Raw genomic sequence first — 23,254 nt, forward strand, 5'->3', positions numbered from 1 at the left:
TCTGTTGTGATATGATATGGTCTTCTTGGGACTTGATGCATATATATTTCTACACATACGGATTCCACCAAGTCTGATTCAGTCAACCTCAACGGGGTTTGGGCCATTCGAGATACAGTCTTGGAGAGCCACAACATGCTTGCGGCAAGAAATAGGTTTTAATGAACTGTACATCGATATCTCAAGAAAGAACCTGCGGATGCGCATCGGCTCCAGACTTAACAGTGCAAAGATGTCGGCTTGCGAATGTGCCGTACACCTCGTGAATAGGGAGCAAACGCCTGCATGGATGCTGGCGCTGCAATGGCGCAGCATGGCGTTCACGTGCATGATCGCACGCAGAACGGGTACCTGCATGTGCTGTGGCGAGAGGTTCAAGGCAGGTGGAGCAGCTGCAGCTGCAGCGCCACCGCGACTGCAAGGCAGAGGAGGCCTCGGCTCGCTGGCGACATGGTCGGCCACCGCCGCGCGGCGCGATTCGGCGAGCTTAACAGCGGCGGCATCGTGTTGTTGATCAGCGGCAGGCCTCCTGCCATCTGATTCCCGTAGCCCATGGACTTGAGACTGCAATGGTTTGATGTTGTCAGACTCCACGCGTCATGTCATTGGCTCGGAAAAAGTCGGTAAAAGAGATGGCTACCTGGTGGTGCTGGGGCACAAGGTGACGGTGTAGCCGGCGGTGGCGGCGGTGGGGCAGGTGAACGTGGAGGTCGCGTCGTCGTAAGCGTAGCTGTACGCCCTGGGGCACGCGTTCTTGAAGAACTGTGAGTACGCCGTCGGGCCGCACGTGCCGGGGCTGCCGAACTCGCCGCTGCAGCAGTACCTCGCGGTCCGGAACGCCTCGCACGCGCTCCGGCACGCAGCCGTCTCCCCGCCGGGCTGCGCCACCCGCAGCTCCGCGGGGCACAACCCGTTGAGATCCACCAGACACCCCGTGGGCCCACAGCTACCCCCGGGAGACCCACTCTGCGGGACTACCAGCATGGGCACGTTGGATCCGTCCACGAGGCTGACGTCGTAGAAGTCGGTCCCGCCGCTGCCGCCCAGGGTGAACTCGGCGAGGGTGGCGGGAGGGGCCGCGCCGCCCCCGGAGCACTCCAATGAGCCGGAGCCGCAGTCGCCGGTGGCGCAGGAGAAGCGGCCGGAAGCAGGGTCAGCGGCACAGATAGTGCGGGCCCAGAGGCGGCCGGACCATGGGACGGGGGCGTCGAGTGTGCGGTACTCTGAAGGGGCGAGGGCGAAGCCTGTGGTGGCGAGCGGGGCCGAACCAGCGCTGGCGAGGACGCCCGGCCACACCGTGTAGGCGCAGTTGTTCGTCACCGTGAACGTAGCAGAAAGGACACCCGGCGAGGAACCAGACGCTAACACCAACACAACAAGAAGAACAACGAGAGAAGAGGTGGATTGGAGTGGTGGAAGAGAGGGACGCATCGCGACCAATTTCTCGGAGGAGAAGACGTGTGAGGAGATAGACAAACCTGCATGAATATATATTTATAGAGGAGGTTGGCATCAGATCCATTGATTGCAGAGCTTGCACCATTAAAATTCTCAATGGCCGGTGGACTTGAGGACGAGGCGCAGAAATATTTTATATCCATCTCGCCAATTCTGTCCACGACTTGGTCCTACTTGGGAAGAGAGCAGGTGTAAGATTTTGTCTGGGCAAGAGAATCTTACCCGTCTGATCGTCATCTGCCCACATCTCGGCCGTGCATCATCGATTCTTAAAGCAGTGTTGTTGGATCACAGCGTCTGATAGGGTGGAAAAGAGGAGCTCGCAGAGACGTGAGAGAATAGCCAATGCACCGACAGAAGCAGTTCGTTTGGATCAGATCACACCTGAGGAAAAGCTCGCGTCATGTCAATGTTGACTTACCCTTTAGCAAAGCATGTAATGACCTCAATGTTTGGATGTTGCAAAAGAAAAGGCGAAGCTATTGTAGAGGAGATGATACATATCTTCTTGTTTATGTTTGTTCTCATGCAAGTAAGCTCGGACGAGATGTCTCTTGTGCTAGTAGCTAAAGCTCTCAGATCTACATACGTGACCAGTCTCTGTTAAGGTACCTGAAATGAGGTATCCATAATCAATTTAAGAACACGGACAAGTAAAACGACAATTACACAGTTTGATATAATATTTAAAATAAAATCTAGTTTTTTTTATTTTAATATTCTCTTACATATTTACAATGTTATTTAATATTCTCTTACATACCGAGGGTTGGAGTCAGCATCATAGGAAGTGATGAGAGCGGTGCTGGATCGGGTCGGCAAGTCTCACGTGGGACGGTGGACGGGGCCTCTTGTGCTACTGCATTACACGTCCAAATCATTGTCACCGGCGAAGCAAGCTCAATAGTTTTTTAGTGCCTCCGGACGATTTCAGGATATTTCAAATGGCACCCTGTGTTATGTCAGCTTATACATACTAACACATAGCACATGCTGCACATAGCACACTGTTAAGTATCAGGTCCTTCTTGTAATAATAATATTGCATCATATTGTTAACATCCTAAAAGAAAATTGATGCTATAAGAAACAATAGTAGCAAGATTAAATTTGACTACTGGGGCCAACTAATCCATATTATTTCTTGGGAACGGATGCTGAACAATGGTGGTTACTTCTAACCAGAAACAGATACCAGGCAAGATTAAACAGATGATCATTGACAGCAGCAACCAGATTAAGTAAATCCTAACAAGTTGGCAGATGAAAAAAAATCCAAAATCTACCAAACATATCAAATTGATGCATATTTATATACAACTCAAATTCACTTAGTCAAACTAGGAAATGAAGCTCGTAGGAAACACAATATTGGAAATAAGAGATGCTGTTTCACCACATCACACACAAATAAGAGATATTGGAAATAAGGTTCATGTATAGAGGAAGCTAAATCTTCTCAGATAAAGATCATGAAACCATAAGACTCTTACAGCATCTATATGTGGTGTATATGGTTGCCTAAGGGTGTATAGGTCACATGAAAGCCCAACCACATCTCAACTATGGATCCAGAAAGCAGATCAATAACAAAATTTAAAACAATACATATATGGATGTCAACCATATTAAAATGAGATATCTGATGAGAAGCACGTATAGATCAGATTTAAATGCATGATTTATGCAACAATAGTAACAAATTGTAAGTTCCGAACGACTATATATATCTTTTATTATCATTAAGATTTGCAAAAACATCATATATCTAGTTAAACTTCAAGTTTTTAAATCTTCTTTTTACAGTTTCTATTAATACTTTTTTTTTAGATTGATCATATTATTATTGTGTAATAGATTGATCGACATTAAAGGATATCCAAATATAATATAAATCGGATCTCAATGCCCTTTGGGTATCTAAGACTAATTTTATAGTATGATCAAAATTTGTACCAATATCTGGATAAAATGTGCACTATATACCAAAACTGATTTTAAAATATCTGAATCTGTCACCATCTAGATTTAAATTCAATTTTAAACTGATACTACATGTGAGAAATACTAAGATTCGCTATACCGTACCGTAACCTATCGGACCGATACATACCGCCCGGTACGCTTCGGTACGGCATATCTTGAGAAATAGTATAACTTTTTTTTGTGAGAAATAGGATGACCCAACTAAAGAAATCAGCCGTAAAATAAAGAAAGAATAACTTGAAAAACCAACATCACCAAGAAAATATCAGGAGATTACTTAAAAGTCATTATGCAAGCCTATAATAAGAAAAAAATTGATATTTTTAGCTGAATTTTGGCATTATCTCCAACAGATTTTTTTTTTTCTGTACTGCATCTTGGAAGAATCAACAACCCAAATTTTCTATCTGAATACAAGAAAAATGAAATCTTAAGGTTGTGTGATGAATGGGTTTTGGGAAATAGAGAACAAAGGTGGCACCAGAATAAATAGCCCACTTGTTTCAGGCAAGAATGAATGGGACTGACTCATCGACTCACTTCCCGAGCGACCTCCACTCTTAGACTCGAGCTTTCATTTCTGCCTTTTTTCTTGTTTTGAGTTTTAAGCTTTTTAGGGAAAGATGCGGGTATGAACTAACATAGTGTTGTCAGATTTTTACAACTAAATAGAAATAATAAACTAGACTTGTATCTACTACATATCATGTTTAACGAAATTAGGCATAGATGGCAGGTCTTCTTGTACATGACCTAAAAGACAGAACAACAAACGATTCTCCCATTCCAACTAATGTAGTGTAAGAACCTTAGTTGGAGCCCAAATCAGATTCTTATAATGATCACAGTAGAGCATATATTCTTTCTTCAGTTATCAGGACTTTTCTTAAAACTAATGCCACATGATAGAACACCAAAGTAATAAGCACACCGGTAAGAATAGAAATCAAAACAGTTCAAGAAAGAGAGACAAGACACAACAACAATGACAATAACAACAATAACAATAAAATCGTAAGTCCTAACTTATTTGGGATCAACTACATAAATCTTTTGCCATCATTGATATTGGTAAAAAACCATATGTTTAGTTAAATTTAGAATACGTAAATATTTATTTATAATTTCCATTAAAATCTTTTTAAGTCTTTCTCTACCTTTTCTCGTACCACTAACATTAATTATTTCAAAAAAGGGACGACATAACAAGCTAAAATAGAATTCACCTGAGAGTATTTATTAAGACAATCTATACATATTTTTAAGTAAAAAAAATTAATAATCATGTAACATTGCACGTGACAAACTTTTACATATTTCAGCACAGCAGTAAATTTGTTACTGCACAGCCAAAGCAAATTACACAAAAATATTCCAGCCTCCTGTGTCAGAACTGATTGTAGAAACTATGTATGTTTCATGTTAAATATCAAACATCATGAACAAGCACAGCCGCCATTACTTAATGAGAACTCGTCTTAAATCACAACATGTCATGGTATGATCTGATGAGGTAACTAATTCATTAACTCGATGAACATTCACCAGGGATCCAAAATACTTAAATTTAAGTTAAAAGTACTAAACTCACTTTGCTCATTCATCAATTTAATTCTTGTCTCACATCTGATGCAAAACAAAACTGCAGCAACAATCCCTATCACTTAAAAGGCTTGATGTCCTTGTCGAGGTCTAAACATGAAACCAAACCCAGGTAAGCTACACATGAGGCCTAGCCCAATGGAATAGGCTAGCTCCATGTTGTAATGTACACCTCTAACCTCAGACATGGATAAGCCTATCCTATTTGGTTCCTCAAAATGCCCAATACTAAGTCAACTCTAATACTATGTCACGATCTGATCTGATGGATAAATGACTCACTAGATGAGTATAAACCACCAACCTAAAGTTCTCATGCACAAGATAATACTACTAGACACATCCAGCTGATAAACTGACTCGATTCTTTACCCACATCCAATGCATCCAATGTATCTGATGTATCCGATGTAGAACTAAATTGGGATGTAACACAAAATGCAAGCACAGAGTGAACGTATGCATATTCATTCATACAATTCATACTTTTCAGTGTAGCTTGTACTACTCAGAGTTCCAGACCAGTTTTGTCCAATAGAGCATCAGATAAATGCATCAAGATGAAGCATATTTAAATAATATAATATTTCTATTAAAACAATACTGCTGCAATATAACCTCTGATTCATAGCAGAATGTACGACAATGAAACACCAATAAAAGGCTGACTATTCATTTAACCCAGACATAACCAAACAACATTAACAATGAAAATCTCTATAACAACATCCATCATGACACAAAGGCATGACATTAAGCATATCATTCATCAAGACAAGTGATCATCAAGAATTCCTGTTAAAGCATCCCACAGCTTTACACAAAATATTATCATCAAAGGGATCCAGCAACAGTTACATCATTCAAAAATCAAGAACAAGAGGTAACTTACAAGCCAAAATGAAGCCACAGTTCAACTGCATAATGACAATAACATGACAAAGCTAAATAAAATGGAAAGAAGCTGCAACAAGAATGATGTTTAGAGAAATGTAGCGAAGCAATTATACAAGCGCATAAGTAAATATCTGAAAAACGAGGCAGAAACACATATAATGCATACAAATTTTGTTCAGTAAACCCCAAAGTAGGCAACAATCCATCAAAATCAACAGAAGAACAGAACATGTCCATATCCTTTGCAGATAGGGAAAAAACATAAAGCCATGCACAAAAAAGGAGTACTACCAGCTATCAATATTAGGTGGAACAAAAGAAATCTAAGGGAATGTTTGAAAGTGATTAATCCTCAGTTCTTGCCAGGGAATTCCCTACTATAGTGCCGGATCTCGCCACAACTGTAACAGGACAGCACCTCCACCATCAAACCGTCCATCTCCGCCTGCATGGCCCCGATAGCAATCCCTAGCAAAATGCAAAGAAAGTAAGCCAAAGCTTGAAAGTGATTGATCCTCAGTTCTTGCAAGGGCATTCCCTAGCAAAGTACCCCATCACGCCACAACTGTAACAGGACAGGTTGCCGTCACCACCTCAACCGCTATACCTTCCATCGCCTCCGACGCCCTGATAGCAATCCCTAGCAAGATGCCCCATCTCACCACAGTAATAACAAGCACCACCACCTTCGCCGCCACTGTAACAATCTCTAGCGATATGCCCAGCCTCAACGCAGTTATAACAAGCTCCGACCGCCTCTCCTACGCCAACCGCCACCATCACTAACCCGGTAGTCCCAGCATACCCACCCTCCCGTAGCAATCACTCCGGCAGCCGCCGCCACCTTGGATGTCGGATCCGCCGGGCCCGGTGATGTCGACGGCCTTGCTGGGGCCATCGTCTCCGTCGGCGACATCGCTCTCAGCGAAGGTCCGGTACACCTGGGCCTTGATGGGGTACCGATGGACGAAGAGGTCCTCCCCTCCGTCGTCCGGCCAGATGAAGCCGAACCCCTTGGTGTCGTTGAACCACTTCACCGTGCCCCTCGATCGGCCGCTTGCCTGCACCATCGGATCGATCGAGCCGATCTCGAACACCACGAAGCAACCCTATGAAGCCTCCCCTCGTCACTCCCTCTCCCGGTCGCCATATAACGAGCGAGCGAGCCCTGCGAGGCGAGAGGGACACCGTGGCAGAATGATGACCGTCGGATGGGAAAAGAGATGGGTGATGACGGGGCCAAAATAACGCCTTGATTGATGACGTGTTCTTCGAAGTGGCACGAAATTTCATTACATCAAATAGCATACATGCATTTGAATATGAGATTTATTATTATATAATAATATACTGACCGAACATAGCCTTGGCAATCGCCCACAGCCACATCAATATCAACCAGGAGCCTCAAAGTCAACATGACGGACCACGTTGACACCACACCCCTTGGGCACGACAGTATCGATCAAGTATGACGCCACTCCAACAATGTCGATCGAGTATGATGCCACCCCGCAAAGATCGGGATGGCATCGACCAAGTATGATGTCGCCTCGCAAAGTTTGAGATGACATCGACCAAGTACGACATCGCCCCATAAAGATCATAACAATACCGATCAAGTACAATGCCGTCCCACAAAGATTGAGACGACGTCGATCAAGAACGATGTCATCCTACAAAGATCGGGACGGTGCTAGTCAAGTGTGACGTCTCTGTTCGACGCTGAGGCAATCGATGACTGCACAAAAAGTATAAGTTCACCGCTTAAAGGATCGACGACCATGAATGAGTTAAGTACGATCGGCCCCCTTGTGCAGGGTATAAAAACCCATCACCTGGACAGCGCCAAGGGCCCTGATTATTTTTCCACCAAGCTCTAACTAAATCTTCGGAGGGGTCGAGTCGGGAAATCCCCCTCCCGACCCCGACTTGTGTGCAGGAGCCAGGCGACAAGAAAAGAAGCGACAATTGAAAAGAGAACCCCCGCATTCCTGAAACGAGGTTCGAGCTCGACCCAACCGGACGACGACTTCCGCCACCCGAATATCCATGCGGGCGATCTTGCATGTTCGGGATAGGACCGAACCGTGCTAACTCTCTAGCCACAGTGTAAATGTTCACAAACCCTGACCAACTGATATCATAATGAGAAAATTTTATGATTAATTTTTTACTTATTTTTCTAATTCTTTTTGCTTTGTAATAATACCTTATTCTACTAAAGTATACAAAAAATAATACCTTATGTTTTAATGTTTCAGCTCACTATATTGATATTTCATTAGTTATCGGTTTATTTTCTAACATCAGTGTACATTAGTCATCAATTATCACCATCCACTCCTACAGAATAATTGAATCATTAATTTTCCTACTTTAATGCAGCATATCTAAATCAGAATGTTATACAGATCAGTATAGGTCTCTTCCTTTGTTAAAATATTACATATGTCCTTTCAATTATTCTGCAGACAGATGCTATGCCTTCCACATGCTTTGGCCTGACATGGTTCAATGAAGAGCAACAGTAGCTACAGTGGAGTTTTGGCCAGTAGCAATGGCTGCCTAGAAGTGGCAAGAATGACACATCTGTTACTTTTGTCATACACAGTGATGCGAAGTAATGGTGAGAGACATGGAAGATGGAGGATCCCATGCCACACATGCAAACACAAGTGAGATTTCTCTTTTTCCCTGTCCCTGGACAGGCTCTCACAGTTTCTTGACTTTTCTGTAGTATTGTGATGAGATGATTTCACTCTCAACAGCATTGTTCACCTACCAGATTTTATGGGATTCTTTGCCTTTGTGTATTCCAATCAAAATGGTAGAAAAAAACTAGATTTCCCTTCCAGAATCAAGCAACTGCAGATCTTATAGAATGAGGAGCAAGATGAACAAGAAAACTGAACTAAAAGAGGAGTGGCAAAGGAAGGTAGCTTCTATGCCTTGTCACAACATTTAATTGCAGGACAGGAAGGTGGAAACTTGCAGGAGAAAACAGCAGATTAATCTGATCACCTGTTGCAAAGACATGGTAAGACAAATCTGGTCTACTTCTGTACCTAATCTTACACTTCCATGGCTGTGATGTGAGTGGAAAAAGGAAACTAGAGTGATAGATACTGGAATTAATGATCTCACCACTCCAGTGGATGTCTTAGTGTGCTGTCTCATGATTCTTGGAAACCAGAAACTTGACATTAAATTGTGCACTGACATAAAACAGCTCCTGATTTATGACTCAGTTTTAGACGAAAGTAATAAAGTCAAATGACATCACAAGGAGCTATTTCAGCAGATATATTATGAATAATGGAGCAAGTAGAAACTAAAGAAGATAGGAAGCATACACAGTAAGGCATGGAAAAGACTCTGAAATCAGAATCAATTATGAATTGAGCAAACTATATATCAAAAAATTGGGTTTCTGTACCTAAGACCTGTACAAAATGATTCACCACAAGAACCCAGCAAAGCCAGTATCATAATGATGTATTACCTGATCAGATGGAGCAAAGCTGCATGCAATTTGTGTTTTTTGAAAAGCCAAGTCTGGTCAAAATTTTGTCTGATTTATTTGAAGAAGAGTCACAGATTGTCTACAGAGAAATCTGGATGTCTTTCTAGGAATTGAACAGCCAGCTTCTGCTGAGAGCTAAGACATGCCAAATATCTAACTTTTCTTTGCATGTAATCAAAACAAATCAAATATCTTAATGATTCTCAAGGTTTAATGAGGCTAAGCATATCCAATATGGTTACATGACCCCAATCTCTCCAAACCCCTAGTTAGTAAAACTCCGCAATGCTTAATTGGTCCATGTCATTAAACAGACTATATGGACAAATATTTCGGACATAAAACCAGCATCTCCAATGGCTAGTTCATGCTCTAACAAGTTTCTCAATAGCTAGCATACCCAAGCAGCAAAATAGTTTCAAGCACAAAAACAACAAAGAATTGAAAGCCCTCTCTGTGGAAGCTTTTCATGTCTAAATGATACAATACGCAGTGACAAGATACAAAAAGGAAGAACATGCTAACTGGAAAACCTAAAGTCGTTTGATATGTAGTGGACATCATACACAGTAACAAAAGCTTCACTTAACATTAGTTCACCATTGAAAGCAGCCAATATACATTATCAGGCTTGAAAAGTTAGAATGCCCCTCCAAATAGTGATCTGCTAACAAAACCAATATAGGCTCCACTCTTTCAGCTTATGAAATCCTTGACTAGGGACAAACAATGCCCCCGCGACCAAAATTCCCAAGCTAATCATGAACCAAACACATTCAACCACTTTGATGAACTAATAAGTTTAGGGAATTCTTTGGTGTGACCTTAAGAATGCATATAGAAGCAACCTCGAGGCATGTTCATTCCTGGACCTTCAGAAAAGATGCACATAGCTGGCCCTGCTGTTCTTCCGCGCCCATCAAACCCTTGCAAGGGTGTTTTCCCTAGACTCAATGGTATCCTCTGCTACTTCTTGATTGATAGAGCTCCAACCTAACCTTTGACTCTGGCAATAAGCTATCCACCTTTGGGTCCTGAACCATGTACCCCTGTTTGGAAGCCCACTCAAGCACCGTGAGAACCTCAGCCTGCGCCAAATCCTCACTATCAGGCACATGAAGTGCAATGTAGCACAACAATATCAATGCCGCAATCTGAACCAGATGTTCACCAAAATACACCAGCTGAACCAGGTGTTTTGACCCTCCCTCATTGATGATGGCTTTCGAATGATCAAGGTGGAGGTAGTTTTCGGTGCAAGCAAATTTGGTCAAGGCAATGACAGCCTCCTTTGAGACGACCATCTCCTGCTCATCAAGCAACCGGACCAATGGCGCTATAATTCGGGTCTCCGTTGCCCGGAATGTCCTTGACAAGCAGCCCAAGGCCACGATGCAGGGAACAAGAAGGTCATCATAGTCAGCCTTCTCTACAATCTTCAGAAACTGGTCGACCACTGCCCGAGCAGCTGGGGAACTCGGCTTGAACGCTGAACGCCTGAGATCGGAATGCTGCTCCGCCACACGTGCAATCTCCATGAGGGCCATGGCCGAATTGTACTGGACTTCGTCCGTCCCTTTCTCGAGGAGCACTGCAAAGCAGAGAAGAGCCCTGGACTCGGTGATGCTCTTGCAAATGGCCGGGTTGCCCTTGGCGAGCTGCCACAGGGCCTTCGCGGCCATGGCCTTCATGTAGGCTTTGGTGGCCGGGTCCTCGAACTCCCGGCCCTTGATGCTGGTCCCCGACAAGGTGACATGATGCTGCTTGCCGTTGCTGCTGGCGTGCGGGTTGTGGCTGTTGGAATTGTGCGGGACCTTGTTGGATTTCACGGCCATGGTGGACTGGATCAAGGAGTGCATCTGGTTCGTGTTGGCGTTCTGGTTCTGGTCGGCGGTAGGATGCTTGACCATACCTTGCTCGGAGCTGTCCATGGCCACCGACGCACTGGCGTCGTTCCTGGCGGCTGCGGTGCTGCCGCTGCTGTTGGCCATGACGACGGAGTGGATTGACATATCCTTGGAGGGGATAGTGTACTTGCTGTGCTCCTGGACGGTCTCAAAGGCGAGGTGGCTGACGAGGAGGCGGACGACGTGGTTCTGGGCGAAGACGTCCTGGCACTTGGGGTGGCTGGCGGCTAGCTCGGAAACGGCCCAGGCGACCATGGCCTGGACCTTCATGGGTCCCTCCTTGAGGACCTTGGCAAAGGTGGAGCAGACGCCACCGAGGACCATCTGCTCGACGCTCTCCGGGTCGCGGGCGAGGAGACCGAGGGCGTGGGCGGCGCTCTCCTGGCCGTCGAGGCGGCCCTCCTTGATGAGGCGGAGGAGGGGGCCGACGCCGTCCTCCTCGATGATGAGCTTGCCGTAGCGGTCGTTGTCGCGGGCGAGGGAGACGAGGCTGGCGGCGGCGTCAGCGCGGGCGTCGAGGGAGCCGGTGTGCAGGGTGGCAATCTGCTCCCAGATGAGGAAGAGAATGGGTTCGTTCTGTGCGATCGGTGGGAGGCCGAGGTGAATGTCGCCGTCACTATCGTCGGAACCGGCGGAGGCGGAGGAGGAGACGCGGATGAGCCAGGAGACGTCGCCGATGGAGTTGTCGAGTTGGGTCGACATCTTCTTGAAGGCGGCGGCGGGGATGATGGTGAAGACGCGGCGGACGAGGCCGTGGGCGCGACATTTGGCGACGAGGGCGAGGGCCTTGTCGAGCACCTGCTCGGTGTCGTTCATGATGCGGCGAGCGGGCCGCTCGTACAGATCCGCACGGGCCGCCTGCCGCAGCAGCCCCGCCAGGCGCTCCGTCTTCGCCTTCAGCTCCGCGCACTCCTGCTTGAACGAGTGCGCGAAGTCCGCCAACTTGCTCACCTGGTCCGCCAGCTGGATCGGCTTCGCCAATATCTGCTTCACCCCGCCATCGCCCATCATCTTCTCCTAGCTTTCCTTTTCCTTCCCCCTCTCCTCCTCCTCCTCCTCCTCTTCCTCCTCCTCCTCTTTCTGCTTCTGCGGATCAAATGACGGATATGATTTCACCAAAAAGAGGGGACCTTTTCATGTCCCCTCTCTCTGTCAGTTCCTGTTCTTCGCCTCCGGTGTCAAGAGAGGGGGAACGAATTGGTACCGGAGGAAATGATGGGCGTGCCGGCGAGGTGAACGGGAAAAGACACCAACGCCTTCGTCTTCTTCCTCCTCCGCCTCCGCCTCCGCCTGAGCCTACTTGTTTGCCTTTCTTTGCAGAGCCTACCGCGAATTTTGCTCCGCATCACAACCCATCTCCCCGTCTTCCTCCTCTTCCTCTTCCTTTTCTGCGTGCATTTATGGTGTGATATTATTAGCAGGAGGTTATTTCCATTGTAATCACACCAACTTGCCGCTGTAGTCTATAATCCTCCGTGTTTAGATCTAATTAGAGCCAACAAACCTAAAAAGCATCACACCTCTCTCATAAGCATGACGCCATAATTTTTTTTTAATTTTTTAAAACTTCGATATTTTATTTTTCGTTTATTAACACGTTCTTATTTTCTAATAAATGATGAGATTACCCATGACTTTATTCCTCGTTGTTTTACGTGGTCACCTTCGTCTCATTATTCTCGCCCTTATATGTCGATGTGTTTTCGCCCTTGTTTATCATCGTTAAGGCATCTTTATGGCCCTACCTTCGTCTTGTTTCGTCATCCTCATCATCAACTTAGAACACGATGAATGAGTGATCATGGTAAGGCTTCTCCTCTCTCTCTTCCCTTGTATGGTCTATCACATTAGGTGTCATCTATGCCTCCTCGAGTTGTCATCCTCCCCTAATCGAGTGGCGACGAGGAGTGAAAATGAATGAGGGCATGCTCCTTTCATGATAGTTTTTTATTCTTGTTTCTCGTTGTTCTTTGTGCTTTCTTGTATGCAATATTCGGGACAAAAAAAAACACTATCGTCAATTTTATTTTTATTTGTTGTTAGTGTTTTCGTTTTGTATTTTTATCATGTAACACTCATAAATATTTTTGGATATGCGACATTGTACGAAGGATAATGATCCAATATAACCTTATTCTCATGTGCCATGGGTTGATTTTTGGTCGATAGTTTAATAATATGAAATATTAGTCGTATCAACACCTTAAAACCCCTTGGGTGGCATTAGAGGGGTGTTGTAACATCTTTAATATGTTCGTTTTCTATTTGATGAAAATCCTAGTGAACATTGGGCATTCATCTATATTTAGAGCCTCCTTTGTGTGCGCTAGTTTAAGCCATTTTCGAGACCTATTTGTGCCAAATAAGAGCTAATTGTTTTGGATTTTGATTATCTTGCTCTTTTCATGTGCAATGATAATAAAATACTCGCATGTTCATCTTTCTACCATTTTTTTCGTTGTATAGGTCCTTTTTGTATTGCACGATATTAATGTCTAGGTTAATCCTTGTAAACGAATATTGCTCGAGTGTCGTATATCTTAGGCAATCCCAACTAAAAATGTGACAAGGCAAAAGCAAGCTAGAACTCCTTTTAATACGAAAGGTTCGAAATTCAAGATGTGGAGGATTTTTTTAGCATTCAAGAAATTGAACGAGTAGCGGGATTTTTTTTTATAATAAATCGACGCTAAAAATAGACTGATTTTTTCTTGTCCCATTTTTCGATCCAATCTGTCCGGTCCGATCTTGTTAGACTGACTCCATTGGAAGGACGATGATAATAATAATAATAATAATAATAATAATAATAATAATAATAATGATTTATGCTTATGTACTGAAATTATAATGAATCATGCGGCATGTGATCTATATATCACTTCGGCCTTACAATGGGGTCGTCCACCGGAAAGGACTTGGTTGGCATTATATTATGTATCATCCATCGTTTTCCATGGTTACCAATTCTTGACATGATCATCCTCCGGCTAGTAGAAATAAATTGTTATTGGCATGACTTCGGCCTTACAATTGCTGTAATATCATAATAAGATCAATCTCAAAATTTTAATTTATACTTAAACTCGAAAACATGAAAATTATTGAAATTTTTCTGGAAAATGATGACGTGCATAAAAAAAATGATAAATCATAAAGCAGGATAATAATAATAATAATAATAATAATAATAATAATAATAATAATAATAATAATACTAATAATAATAATAAATAATAATAATAATAATAATAAACCCAATACACATGTCGACATCAAATCAAATGATAAAGCTAAAAAAAAGAAAATTCTCCATAATAATATAATAAATGGATTCAAAATTTGAGTTGTAAAGAAGATTCCAACTATTTTGGGTTCTATTCTCAAGTCATCGACTTACTTAAATCTTTCTATGACGTTCTAAGAGAGCTGGCCGCAGTCGGCGATGAGGACCTCCGTCTTGGTCTCGCCGCTCATGGAGCCCATCAAGTCGATCGCCTTCACCACCGACATCCCCGCCACCACGCTGCCGAAGACCACCTGCTCGCCGTCCAGCTACGGCGCCTTCTCCATGCAGATGAAGAACTACGATCCGTTCATGTCCCGGCCCCCGTTCGCCACGGACACCAGCCGGTGCTTCGTGGTGAAGTTCTCGTCCGCGAACTTGCCGCCGTAGATCGACTCCATTCCGGTGCCGTCGTTGTGGGCGACGTCGCGGCCCTGGCACATGAAGCCCGGGGTCACCCGGAGGTTGCGCGTCCCCTTGTAGTGCAGCGGCTTCCCGGAGCGCTCCACGCCCCTATCCCCGGTGCACAACGCCCGGCAGTTCCCGGCCGTCTTCGGCACCACGTCTGACTACAGCTCCATCACGATCCGCCCCACCGGTGCATCGTTGATGGTGATGTCGAAGAACACGCGAAGGCGACGGTTCACCGTGGCCATGATCGGAAGTAAGCAGACCGACCGGATCGTGATGAAGGCTGTGGGCGCATGCTAACACAGTGATCATGTGGTCACCTTTGCACGCTCCTCGCATGGATTAAAGCCTTATTGTATTGAAACGCAAACTGCAAAATGCTTTAAATGAATGTGACTTTGTCACTTGGCTTGTTTTGTTTGACATCAGTTTCCATCCTTGTGAATAAATGTGCTTTTGGGGTGCATAATTATTTTATATGTCTAAAATACCATTTTTTTTTTGGAATTTAGGAACATAATTTAGAGGATCAAATAGGAAAAGTTACTAATTTACAAAGTATATATATATATATATATATATATATATATATATATATATATATATATATATATATATATATCTATTACATTTGTAACATTATTAATATTAAGTAGAGTTTTTCAACATAGTTAGTCAAATGACAGACATTAACGGCAATATTATACTTGTAAGTTTTTCAGTTTGCTAGATGTATATTAAAAGGTATAAGTATAAATATACTAAAATTTGAGGTGTATATATTTATATATGTATATATTAAAATTAGATTAAAATAATTATAAAACTACCAAATTTTGAGGTGTGTGTATATTAAATCTTAGGGGCTGAATAAAAAAATATTTAATTTTTTAGAGATATATGCATGATATTATCATAGATTGAGATATAATAAAATATTAATTTGAGATGTCAGTCTAATGATTTTAATAATTTATTTTAAAATTCGAAACTCAAATTTCGTCTTCATAATTTATCTACAAAAAAAAAAAAAAGGCATCCCCGTAAAGAGGGTGAAAAAGGGCATTAAAGATGCATGCCACATTAAAGTCGTCTCTTATCCCCTGAACCTGCTGATGTAGGTGAACGCACCGCATCGTATCTTTAAGATGTCTTCCCCGTCTACATTCCCCCGTCCAACTCCGTCGAGCAACGCCTCTTGTTTGCTTTTTGTGGGATCGGATTGCTCGAGAGGGAGAGGGAGAGGGAGAGAGAGTGAGAGATGGAGAGCAAGATGAGGAAGGGACGGGCGCGGCCGATTAGGGCGGTGGTGGGATGGGTGAGGCGGCGATCGCCCAAGGTGAAGGCCTCTCTCTCCGTCATCGCCGGCATGGCGGCGCTCGTCTTCCTTCGCTTCATCGTCCACGACCACGACAAGCTCTTCGTCATCGCCGAGGCCGCACACGCCCTCGGCATCTCCGTCCTCATCTATAAGCTCATCAAGGAGCGGACTTGCGCCGGTTCGCCCTCCCGCCCCTCTCCCTCTATGCCACTTTCCTTTTTGTTTGATCCATGCGATCTCGAAGCCGTGAGTTGGTAGGTGTTGGACATACTCAATTTAATTAGAGATATACTACTCACGATAATTTGAAATGCATAGCAAATGACCAATTTATTGATAATGCTAGGGTTTCAGTCTGAAGCTTGGAGGAGGTAATGATAGCCATTCTACCTGCCTAAAATTTAGCAGATCATGAGGGTCAGGAAAGCTTTGCTAATAGGTGGTGTATATTTCGAAACCTCAAGGAATAAGTGTGACAACCAGTTGTGGGTTACATGGCTAAGTGGATCTATCTTTATTAGTCTGGATTTAAGCATTTTTAGTTAGTGGTTCAAGTCAATCAAATTAATAGGTCAGCTATTACATCGGCGGGTCCGATCATGAAAAATGATCTTCGAGTGGACCTAGTATTGTGCATGTTGAAGTGGCCCAAGTAGGCAAGCAGACACTTGTGAATGAGGTTGGAGACACATCACAATGTAACTCACGTACTTCAGCATTGACCATGACGAAGAGTGAGAAAAATTGTGACACCTAGTTTAATCTCACATCTGATATGGGAGATGAATTGACTTAGTTTCTGAGGTTATACGGGTCTACCACTATTAACTATTTTAGGCCATGGTGGTCTTAGGCCTATCATGCAGTGCTAGATATCTCACCATGGGGTTGGATCATAACAATAAGTTTTTTGAGTAATGAGATATGCATGATATCGTTTGTGAATCAAGAATTAAAGCATGTGAAAACTGCATCCAGAGGAAATGGTTTTGCCTGTGAAACTTCATAGCAGTGGTTTGTGTACCAATTTAGTGAGGATTGTTATCAACATTTGAAACAAGTGAAAACTTAAAAGGATCATCTAAGGAGTCAACTACTAAAAGTGAGAATTCACGTGACTCAACCAGAAAGACATTGTAGTTCGTAATAAGCTTTATTTCTTTATTTTGACTGATCAAGAAGTCTACATTGCAGATTCCATTTCTTTTCATTGACAAGTGAGCAAACTTGGTGCTGGACTTTGATCCTGGGAGTCCATTATGCATATGTTGGCAGTTTATATCCTAGTATATGTTGGGTAGATTGCATGAGGTGGAACCAATCAGTAAGAAAAAAAAAAAATCATTTAGTGGTTGCAGATAAGTATATCTCAAACATGATTGATCTTTGTTTCTGAGTGAAGTTGAGATGTATTTTGATTTTTTAAACAATTCTTTGTTTAAGTGCACTCAAATTAGAAGGCAATATTAAACAGCACAGCATGTGTTTGTCTAAATTGATAATTTTTTGACGTTGCAGGACTTTCGCTTAAGACTCAATATTTGACAGCTTTGTTTTTAGCTGTCAGACTGTACTGCAGCTTTGTCATGGAATATGACATACACACAGTGCTAGATTGCACTACGCTTGCAACTACTCTTTGGGTTATCTACATGATTCGGTTTAGATTAAAGTCAAGTTACATGAAAGAGAAGGACAACTTTGCAATTTATTATGTGGTATGATGTTTCTTTTCTTTTTTTTTTGCCTCCACCATGTTCTAGAGTCAACCATATATCTCTTAGTTGTACCAGATTCCATGGCTTCTAACCTAGATTTTTGTACCTTTATAATTCTGATAAATCCTTTTCCTGTGCTCTCTAATAATTTAATAGTACTAGACATTGTTGAGTGGCACTACACTCAAAATATACTATCCATCATTCGACTGCAATGATTGATCATGTAACTGTTTCATTTATGTATGAGAAATATAAAGCAACCTTGCTAAATATTTTTTCAGGTTATTTGGTATGGTCAAAGTTAGGTCTCGTGCTGACAAACCATCAAAGTGCCAGTAGTTTCTTAATTTAGTGCTTCTGCTTTATTTACGGAATCATATCTTTAAGAAACAAATCTGGCTCATGAGATGGAGATATCACATACTTAGTGAACCTTTTTGTTGCCATCTGCAAAGAAGATTCATGCTCAAATTAAAAATTGAAAGTAACACGAGACTTCTTTTTGAACCTTGGAAGTTTTGATCCTTCTTCCATGTTGGATTTATTTTTCTCTTTATGAAATGTTTAATATGTAACACAAGTTAACTAGTTAAGTAATTTGTAATGTGAAACTAGGAAAAGTTTTTCGTGAGGTTATTTAGTAACTAGTAGTGGCCCTTCGTGTCAGCCCAATCCAAGAGTTCTGATATCATTCCAGTCATGAATTAACATATCTATTGCGTATCCAAAAAGATCAACCACCACAGGTGCCCGAATGATATTTAATGGACATCATCTTGTAAGGTACTTGGGGATCTCATTAGTGACCTTGGACTTTGTTTTATTGTTACCATTGATTCATGACATTTCTTTATTGATTTTAGATATTGCAAACAAAGAGCTGATCAAGAAGCCATTGACTTGTCTATTACTCGTCTTTAGCTAGTTAAACTTGGCCATATTGTTGCCATGACATCAGGCATGTATATGTTCAGATCATGAATTTTCTTTAACATGATCACTATGAGTCACGAATGTAATCATGAGATACCAATGCAACATGATACATATATGCAAATATGGAAATTTCCACAAAAATACGATATAGTAGTATGGCACAAAGACCATTAACGTACATGACAAAGCTTGACATTTGTGTTAATACATAAGTTCTATATTGATAATAATAACAAGTAATTAAATCCATAACCATGTCATTTAAAGAAATTATATTAAGTAACAGAGGATTCATAATATTGCCAAAAAACCAAGAACTCACGTTGAATGATGTAACAACGATTTCAATAGGCGCTCGGGTGCTTGGGCTAGGCAAGGTGAGGCCTGAGCGCCTCGCTTCATGTCCAGGCGGTGTGCTTTAAAGAGGCGAGCACCGGAAGCGCTTAGCGCCAGGACTCGGGCGAGTGCCCGGGTTAAACCAAGTAACCTCGGTGCCTTAGTTGGTTCAATCCAACCAACTAAAGCACCGATATCAGCCTCTCAGCATCCCTCTCGCAACTTTCCCAACCCTAACCCTGCTCGCGATTCTACCGCCGACATTTCCTCTTCGCTGTCGTTAACTCTCTCCACTGTCGCTGGTCTCCGTTGCCACTGTCGCCGCTCGCCGCTGCCACTGTCGCCGCTCGCCGCTGCCACTATCGTTGCTCTCGTTACCGCTGTTGTTGCTCGTTGCTACTGCTACCGCTGCTGCTGCTGCCACTATCGCTACTTGCCGTTGCTGTCTTACTTTTACTCACTCTTATCACATCGGTTCGATAGTATACTACTTACAGTATATTAACAGTATACTGTTAACTGTATATTAGTAATAGTATTTTTATTTATTAGATTAATAATATATTATTTTGATTTTAATATTACTAATTTTTATTTATTTAAAATTATTGTTATTGTTTTGAATTTTGAGACTTTTTGTTATTGTGGTCTTGTGATTTTACAAGATCTTCTTAATTTAATATCATATTTTTATTTAAATAATTATATTTATTAATTATATTATATATTTTTGTATTTTAGCATCTTGCTTCGCTCGGGCGAGCGCCTAGCGCTTTTTAAATCACTGTGATGTAATCTCATGATTTTACTACATTATCATAATTTGATTACTTTCTCTCAATAAGTATCTGTGACATATCTCTGTTAGTAATTTAGAATATTTGAGTTTTCAAATAACTACAAGAAAAATGAAAATTTTGAAGAAATATCCGACATGCTTCTATGAATATCATATAAATGTTATTTCTGACCATATCTGATTGAGCACAATTTTACATAATTGCAAGTTGTACTACAAAACTAGTTCATATGAAAATATAGATGAACACTCTTTATGAGCTCAAACTACTACCTATTTCTTGTTTTGTTTGTTCCAGGCAATATTCAATTATTTCTTGTGGAAATTTAGTACATTGGGTAAGATCAGTGCATTCAACCATATTGACTTTTTTAATAATTTAATTAGTTAATATCTCAATATATGGAAAGATATCCCTCATCTATTCTAAGTCATAGCTGCTGTAACCTTTAAAAAATTGATTGGCTTAATGTATAGGCATTCAGATCAAGTTAATCTGGTTACAATTTAGAACAGAGAAACCAGCTACATTAGATTGTAAAATGTCAAGTATTTGGCTCATATGTTGACATAAGTGGCAGAGGTTCTACACTTCTACTATTGAGAAATTTGATTGACTTCAGAGCGAGATGCCTTTAGTTAATGATACTTGAAATATTTTTTTCTGTAACCTTTTTGAATCAAAGTATTACTTTGGAGTTAACGTAGTCTTAACATGTCTTACAGGATTTTTTTTTTACTTTATTCAGTATAATTCTGTGATACTTCTTCATTGTTCTTCAATTATTAGGTTTACGTTATATGCACTTGCAAGGGACCAATTAACATCTTTCATACACAATATCTTAGTTGCACCAATGGCCAGTCATCTTCATAAGATGATAGGTTGATTGAATTATATTTTCTATTTGTGTAGGTTTTGCCTTGTGCTATATTGGCCTTTACAGTTCATCCTTCAACAACACATAATCTTATTGATAGGATTTCTTGGGCCTTTTGCGTTTATCTGGAAGCTGTTTCTGTGTTGCCACAATTACGTCTGATGCAAAACACAAAGGTATAAGCTGAAAATTGAGAGCATCAAATTCCCAAATCTGTTTTTTTCTGACTAGACCTATATTCATGGTTGCCAGATTGTTGAGCCATTCACCGCTCACTATGTATTTGCACTGGGGGTTTCAAGATTTCTGAGCTGTGCACACTGGGTCCTTCAGGTTTGATCCGTGGATATTTGTTGGTTCATATTTTTCTTTTATTTTTAATTTTATTGCTCAATTAGTTTCATGAAATTTATCTTAGTAAATTGCTTGCCTCTTTGGATGTTCGGAGCAAAAGGCTTCTTGCTATTTCCATTTCCTCTATACAAGGTCACTTATCACGCAGAGTTTTATCAGTCTCTAAACATCAAACTTTAGCATCTCGCAATCTATATATATGCATGATTGAAGGATGGATTGATGTTAGTCCCACAGGAATGGGACCAACATTTTTTTCCTGTCTTTGTTGCATTTAATTGTGCGACGAATATGGCATCATTATTTGCATAGCTTGAGGTAGTATATCATTCTGAAGCAAAATTTTGTTCTATTCCACAGGTCTTGGATACTCGTGGACGTCTATTGACTGCTTTGGGCCATGGGTTGTGGCCGCCCCTGGTCCTTCTTGCTGAAATTGTTCAAACCTTTATCCTGGCAGATTTTTGTTATTATTATGTGAAGAGGTAACTTTTTAAGTTTCAGATGCAACGCACCTATGAGATTCTTTTCTAATTCTGATCCCATTTCTCTTTTCTTCTTTGCTTCTTCTCTGCTGCAGTGTTGTTGGTGGACAACTGGTGCTAAGGCTTCCTTCTGGTGTAGTGTGATCTTCTGCTTAACTTTCTATCTTATACCAAACCAATTGAAATTCTCTTCATCTTTCTTCAGACCTGTAGCTCTTGTGGCTGATTTGTGTTACAAGTTCAAGCAGTTATGTCAAAATTTACCGAGATTTAGAGACACTGAATTTGGCAGAAATAATTTCTTATCTGACTAGCTCTACCACAAAGTAAAGCATAATCTGAGTTTTATTTAAGACTAGAAATCTTGATCACATAAAAAAATCCTTTTTTCTACAGAAAACCTTGTGCATTGCTTGCTGGCTTTATCTCTTCATTAAGTCACATTTCTTAATTTCTTGATATATTTGGTTGAACCAATTTCTTTGGTCATCACATGCTTTCCAGGCTTTTGCAGTTCCATGGCCAGAACTGCACTAAATCTTTGTCATCTACTACAACTGATACCTCGAATCCCAAATCTCACAGGCAAGGTAAAGTGAACACAGTCTATCTTCATCATGGTTACATTGGATGTCTTATTGTAATCTCTTTATGCCTTTAATTCTTGAAGTCTATATCTTTCTTCCAAATGTTTGTTTATGATTACACATTGCAATCCTTTAAAGAAAATACATTATTAGATTGTAACTACCCTTCACTGTTGGATTTCCACCTCCCCTGGCTGGAAGTGTGTGCACCTCATGAGATCTCTAATAACAGCATCGAATACATCTACATGTCATTCTTCTCGCCATCGTGTATTCAATGGGTTAAAGATTAATAATACCTTATGATGCACGTGTTCAAAAGGTTGCGATTGATAGATATACTGTGGTTGTTTTCATGACTCGAATCATAAATTTGGTATGAAGTCATGTTGTTTTTAAACTCCCAAGTGGAAATAAGATTCTTTCTTTAAAGGTATGAGAGGTGTTTAGTAATGGAAGTCTCTTGACTTGATTCTATAGGCCGTTTCCCATATGAACAGTGGATTTTTTCGTATAAGTCTAGTGCATAATTCTACAAGTCTAATCAGTGATACTGAGATCCCAACGAGGGACTTTGTTGTGTCACATTTTTGGGAGATGAACAAACACACAATATAAAAAATACAGCAAAAAGATCAACATTCATCAAGATCCAAATATAGGAAAAACTCGTCTCAAATTTAAGACTTCGAGAGTGAATTGAAGAGTGGCTTTTGGGTAACCATTAGGTTCTTCTTAATCTATGGTAATGGCTGATGGAC

General features: G+C 41.6%; 3 protein-coding genes and 2 pseudogenes across 3 annotated transcripts; 1 reads left to right on the top strand and 4 right to left on the bottom strand.

Moving 5' to 3' along the window:
• Nucleotides 1-62: 62 nt before the first annotated feature.
• LOC135598524 (thaumatin-like protein 1b) lies at nt 63-6,369 on the bottom strand. The gene is made up of 5 exons (XM_065092451.1): nt 6,235-6,369; nt 2,222-2,451; nt 1,681-2,070; nt 641-1,478; nt 63-564 (listed from the first exon to the last, which is right to left on the bottom strand). The coding sequence occupies exons 3-5, from the start codon at nt 1,703-1,705 to the stop codon at nt 375-377; spliced, it is 1,053 nt and encodes a 350-aa protein (XP_064948523.1). The 5' UTR covers nt 1,706-2,070; nt 2,222-2,451; nt 6,235-6,369; the 3' UTR covers nt 63-374.
• Nucleotides 5,693-7,127, bottom strand: LOC135598525 (glycine-rich protein 2-like; annotated as a pseudogene).
• Nucleotides 7,128-9,907: 2,780 nt separating this feature from the next.
• LOC135598526 (uncharacterized) lies at nt 9,908-12,829 on the bottom strand. The gene has a single exon (XM_065092452.1). It carries the CDS (start codon nt 12,385-12,387, stop codon nt 10,420-10,422), a length of 1,968 nt encoding a protein of 655 aa, XP_064948524.1. The 5' UTR covers nt 12,388-12,829; the 3' UTR covers nt 9,908-10,419.
• Nucleotides 12,830-14,796: 1,967 nt separating this feature from the next.
• LOC135597914 (peptidyl-prolyl cis-trans isomerase-like) lies at nt 14,797-15,318 on the bottom strand (annotated as a pseudogene).
• An 855-nt stretch (nt 15,319-16,173) lies between these two features.
• LOC103984379 (uncharacterized) lies at nt 16,174-22,213 on the top strand. Its single transcript, XM_009401862.3, has 6 exons — nt 16,174-16,572; nt 17,913-18,112; nt 21,103-21,243; nt 21,320-21,400; nt 21,782-21,906; nt 22,002-22,213. The coding sequence occupies exons 1-6, from the start codon at nt 16,335-16,337 to the stop codon at nt 22,048-22,050; spliced, it is 834 nt and encodes a 277-aa protein (XP_009400137.2). The 5' UTR covers nt 16,174-16,334; the 3' UTR covers nt 22,051-22,213.
• Nucleotides 22,214-23,254: the final 1,041 nt, after the last annotated feature.

The sequence above is a fragment of the Musa acuminata genome, chromosome BXJ2-1 (genome assembly GCF_036884655.1).
Source record: "Musa acuminata AAA Group cultivar baxijiao chromosome BXJ2-1, Cavendish_Baxijiao_AAA, whole genome shotgun sequence".
NCBI classification, from domain to species: domain Eukaryota; kingdom Viridiplantae; phylum Streptophyta; class Magnoliopsida; order Zingiberales; family Musaceae; genus Musa; species Musa acuminata.

Coding starts and splice junctions, on each gene's coding strand:
- LOC135598524 (XM_065092451.1), bottom strand. CDS start 1,705: ATGTGGGCAGATGACGATCAGACGG. Junction 1,479..1,680: donor GGCAGATGACGATCAGACGG/GTAAGATTCTCT, acceptor ATATTCATGCAG/GTTTGTCTATCTCCTCACAC. Junction 565..640: donor TTGTGCCCCAGCACCACCAG/GTAGCCATCTCT, acceptor AAACCATTGCAG/TCTCAAGTCCATGGGCTACG.
- LOC135598526 (XM_065092452.1), bottom strand. CDS start 12,387: ATGATGGGCGATGGCGGGGTGAAGCAGATATTGGCGAAGCCGATCCAG.
- LOC103984379 (XM_009401862.3), top strand. CDS start 16,335: ATGGAGAGCAAGATGAGGAAGGGACGGGCGCGGCCGATTAGGGCGGTG. Junction 21,244..21,319: donor GTCTGATGCAAAACACAAAG/GTATAAGCTGAA, acceptor CATGGTTGCCAG/ATTGTTGAGCCATTCACCGC. Junction 21,907..22,001: donor TGTTATTATTATGTGAAGAG/GTAACTTTTTAA, acceptor TCTCTGCTGCAG/TGTTGTTGGTGGACAACTGG.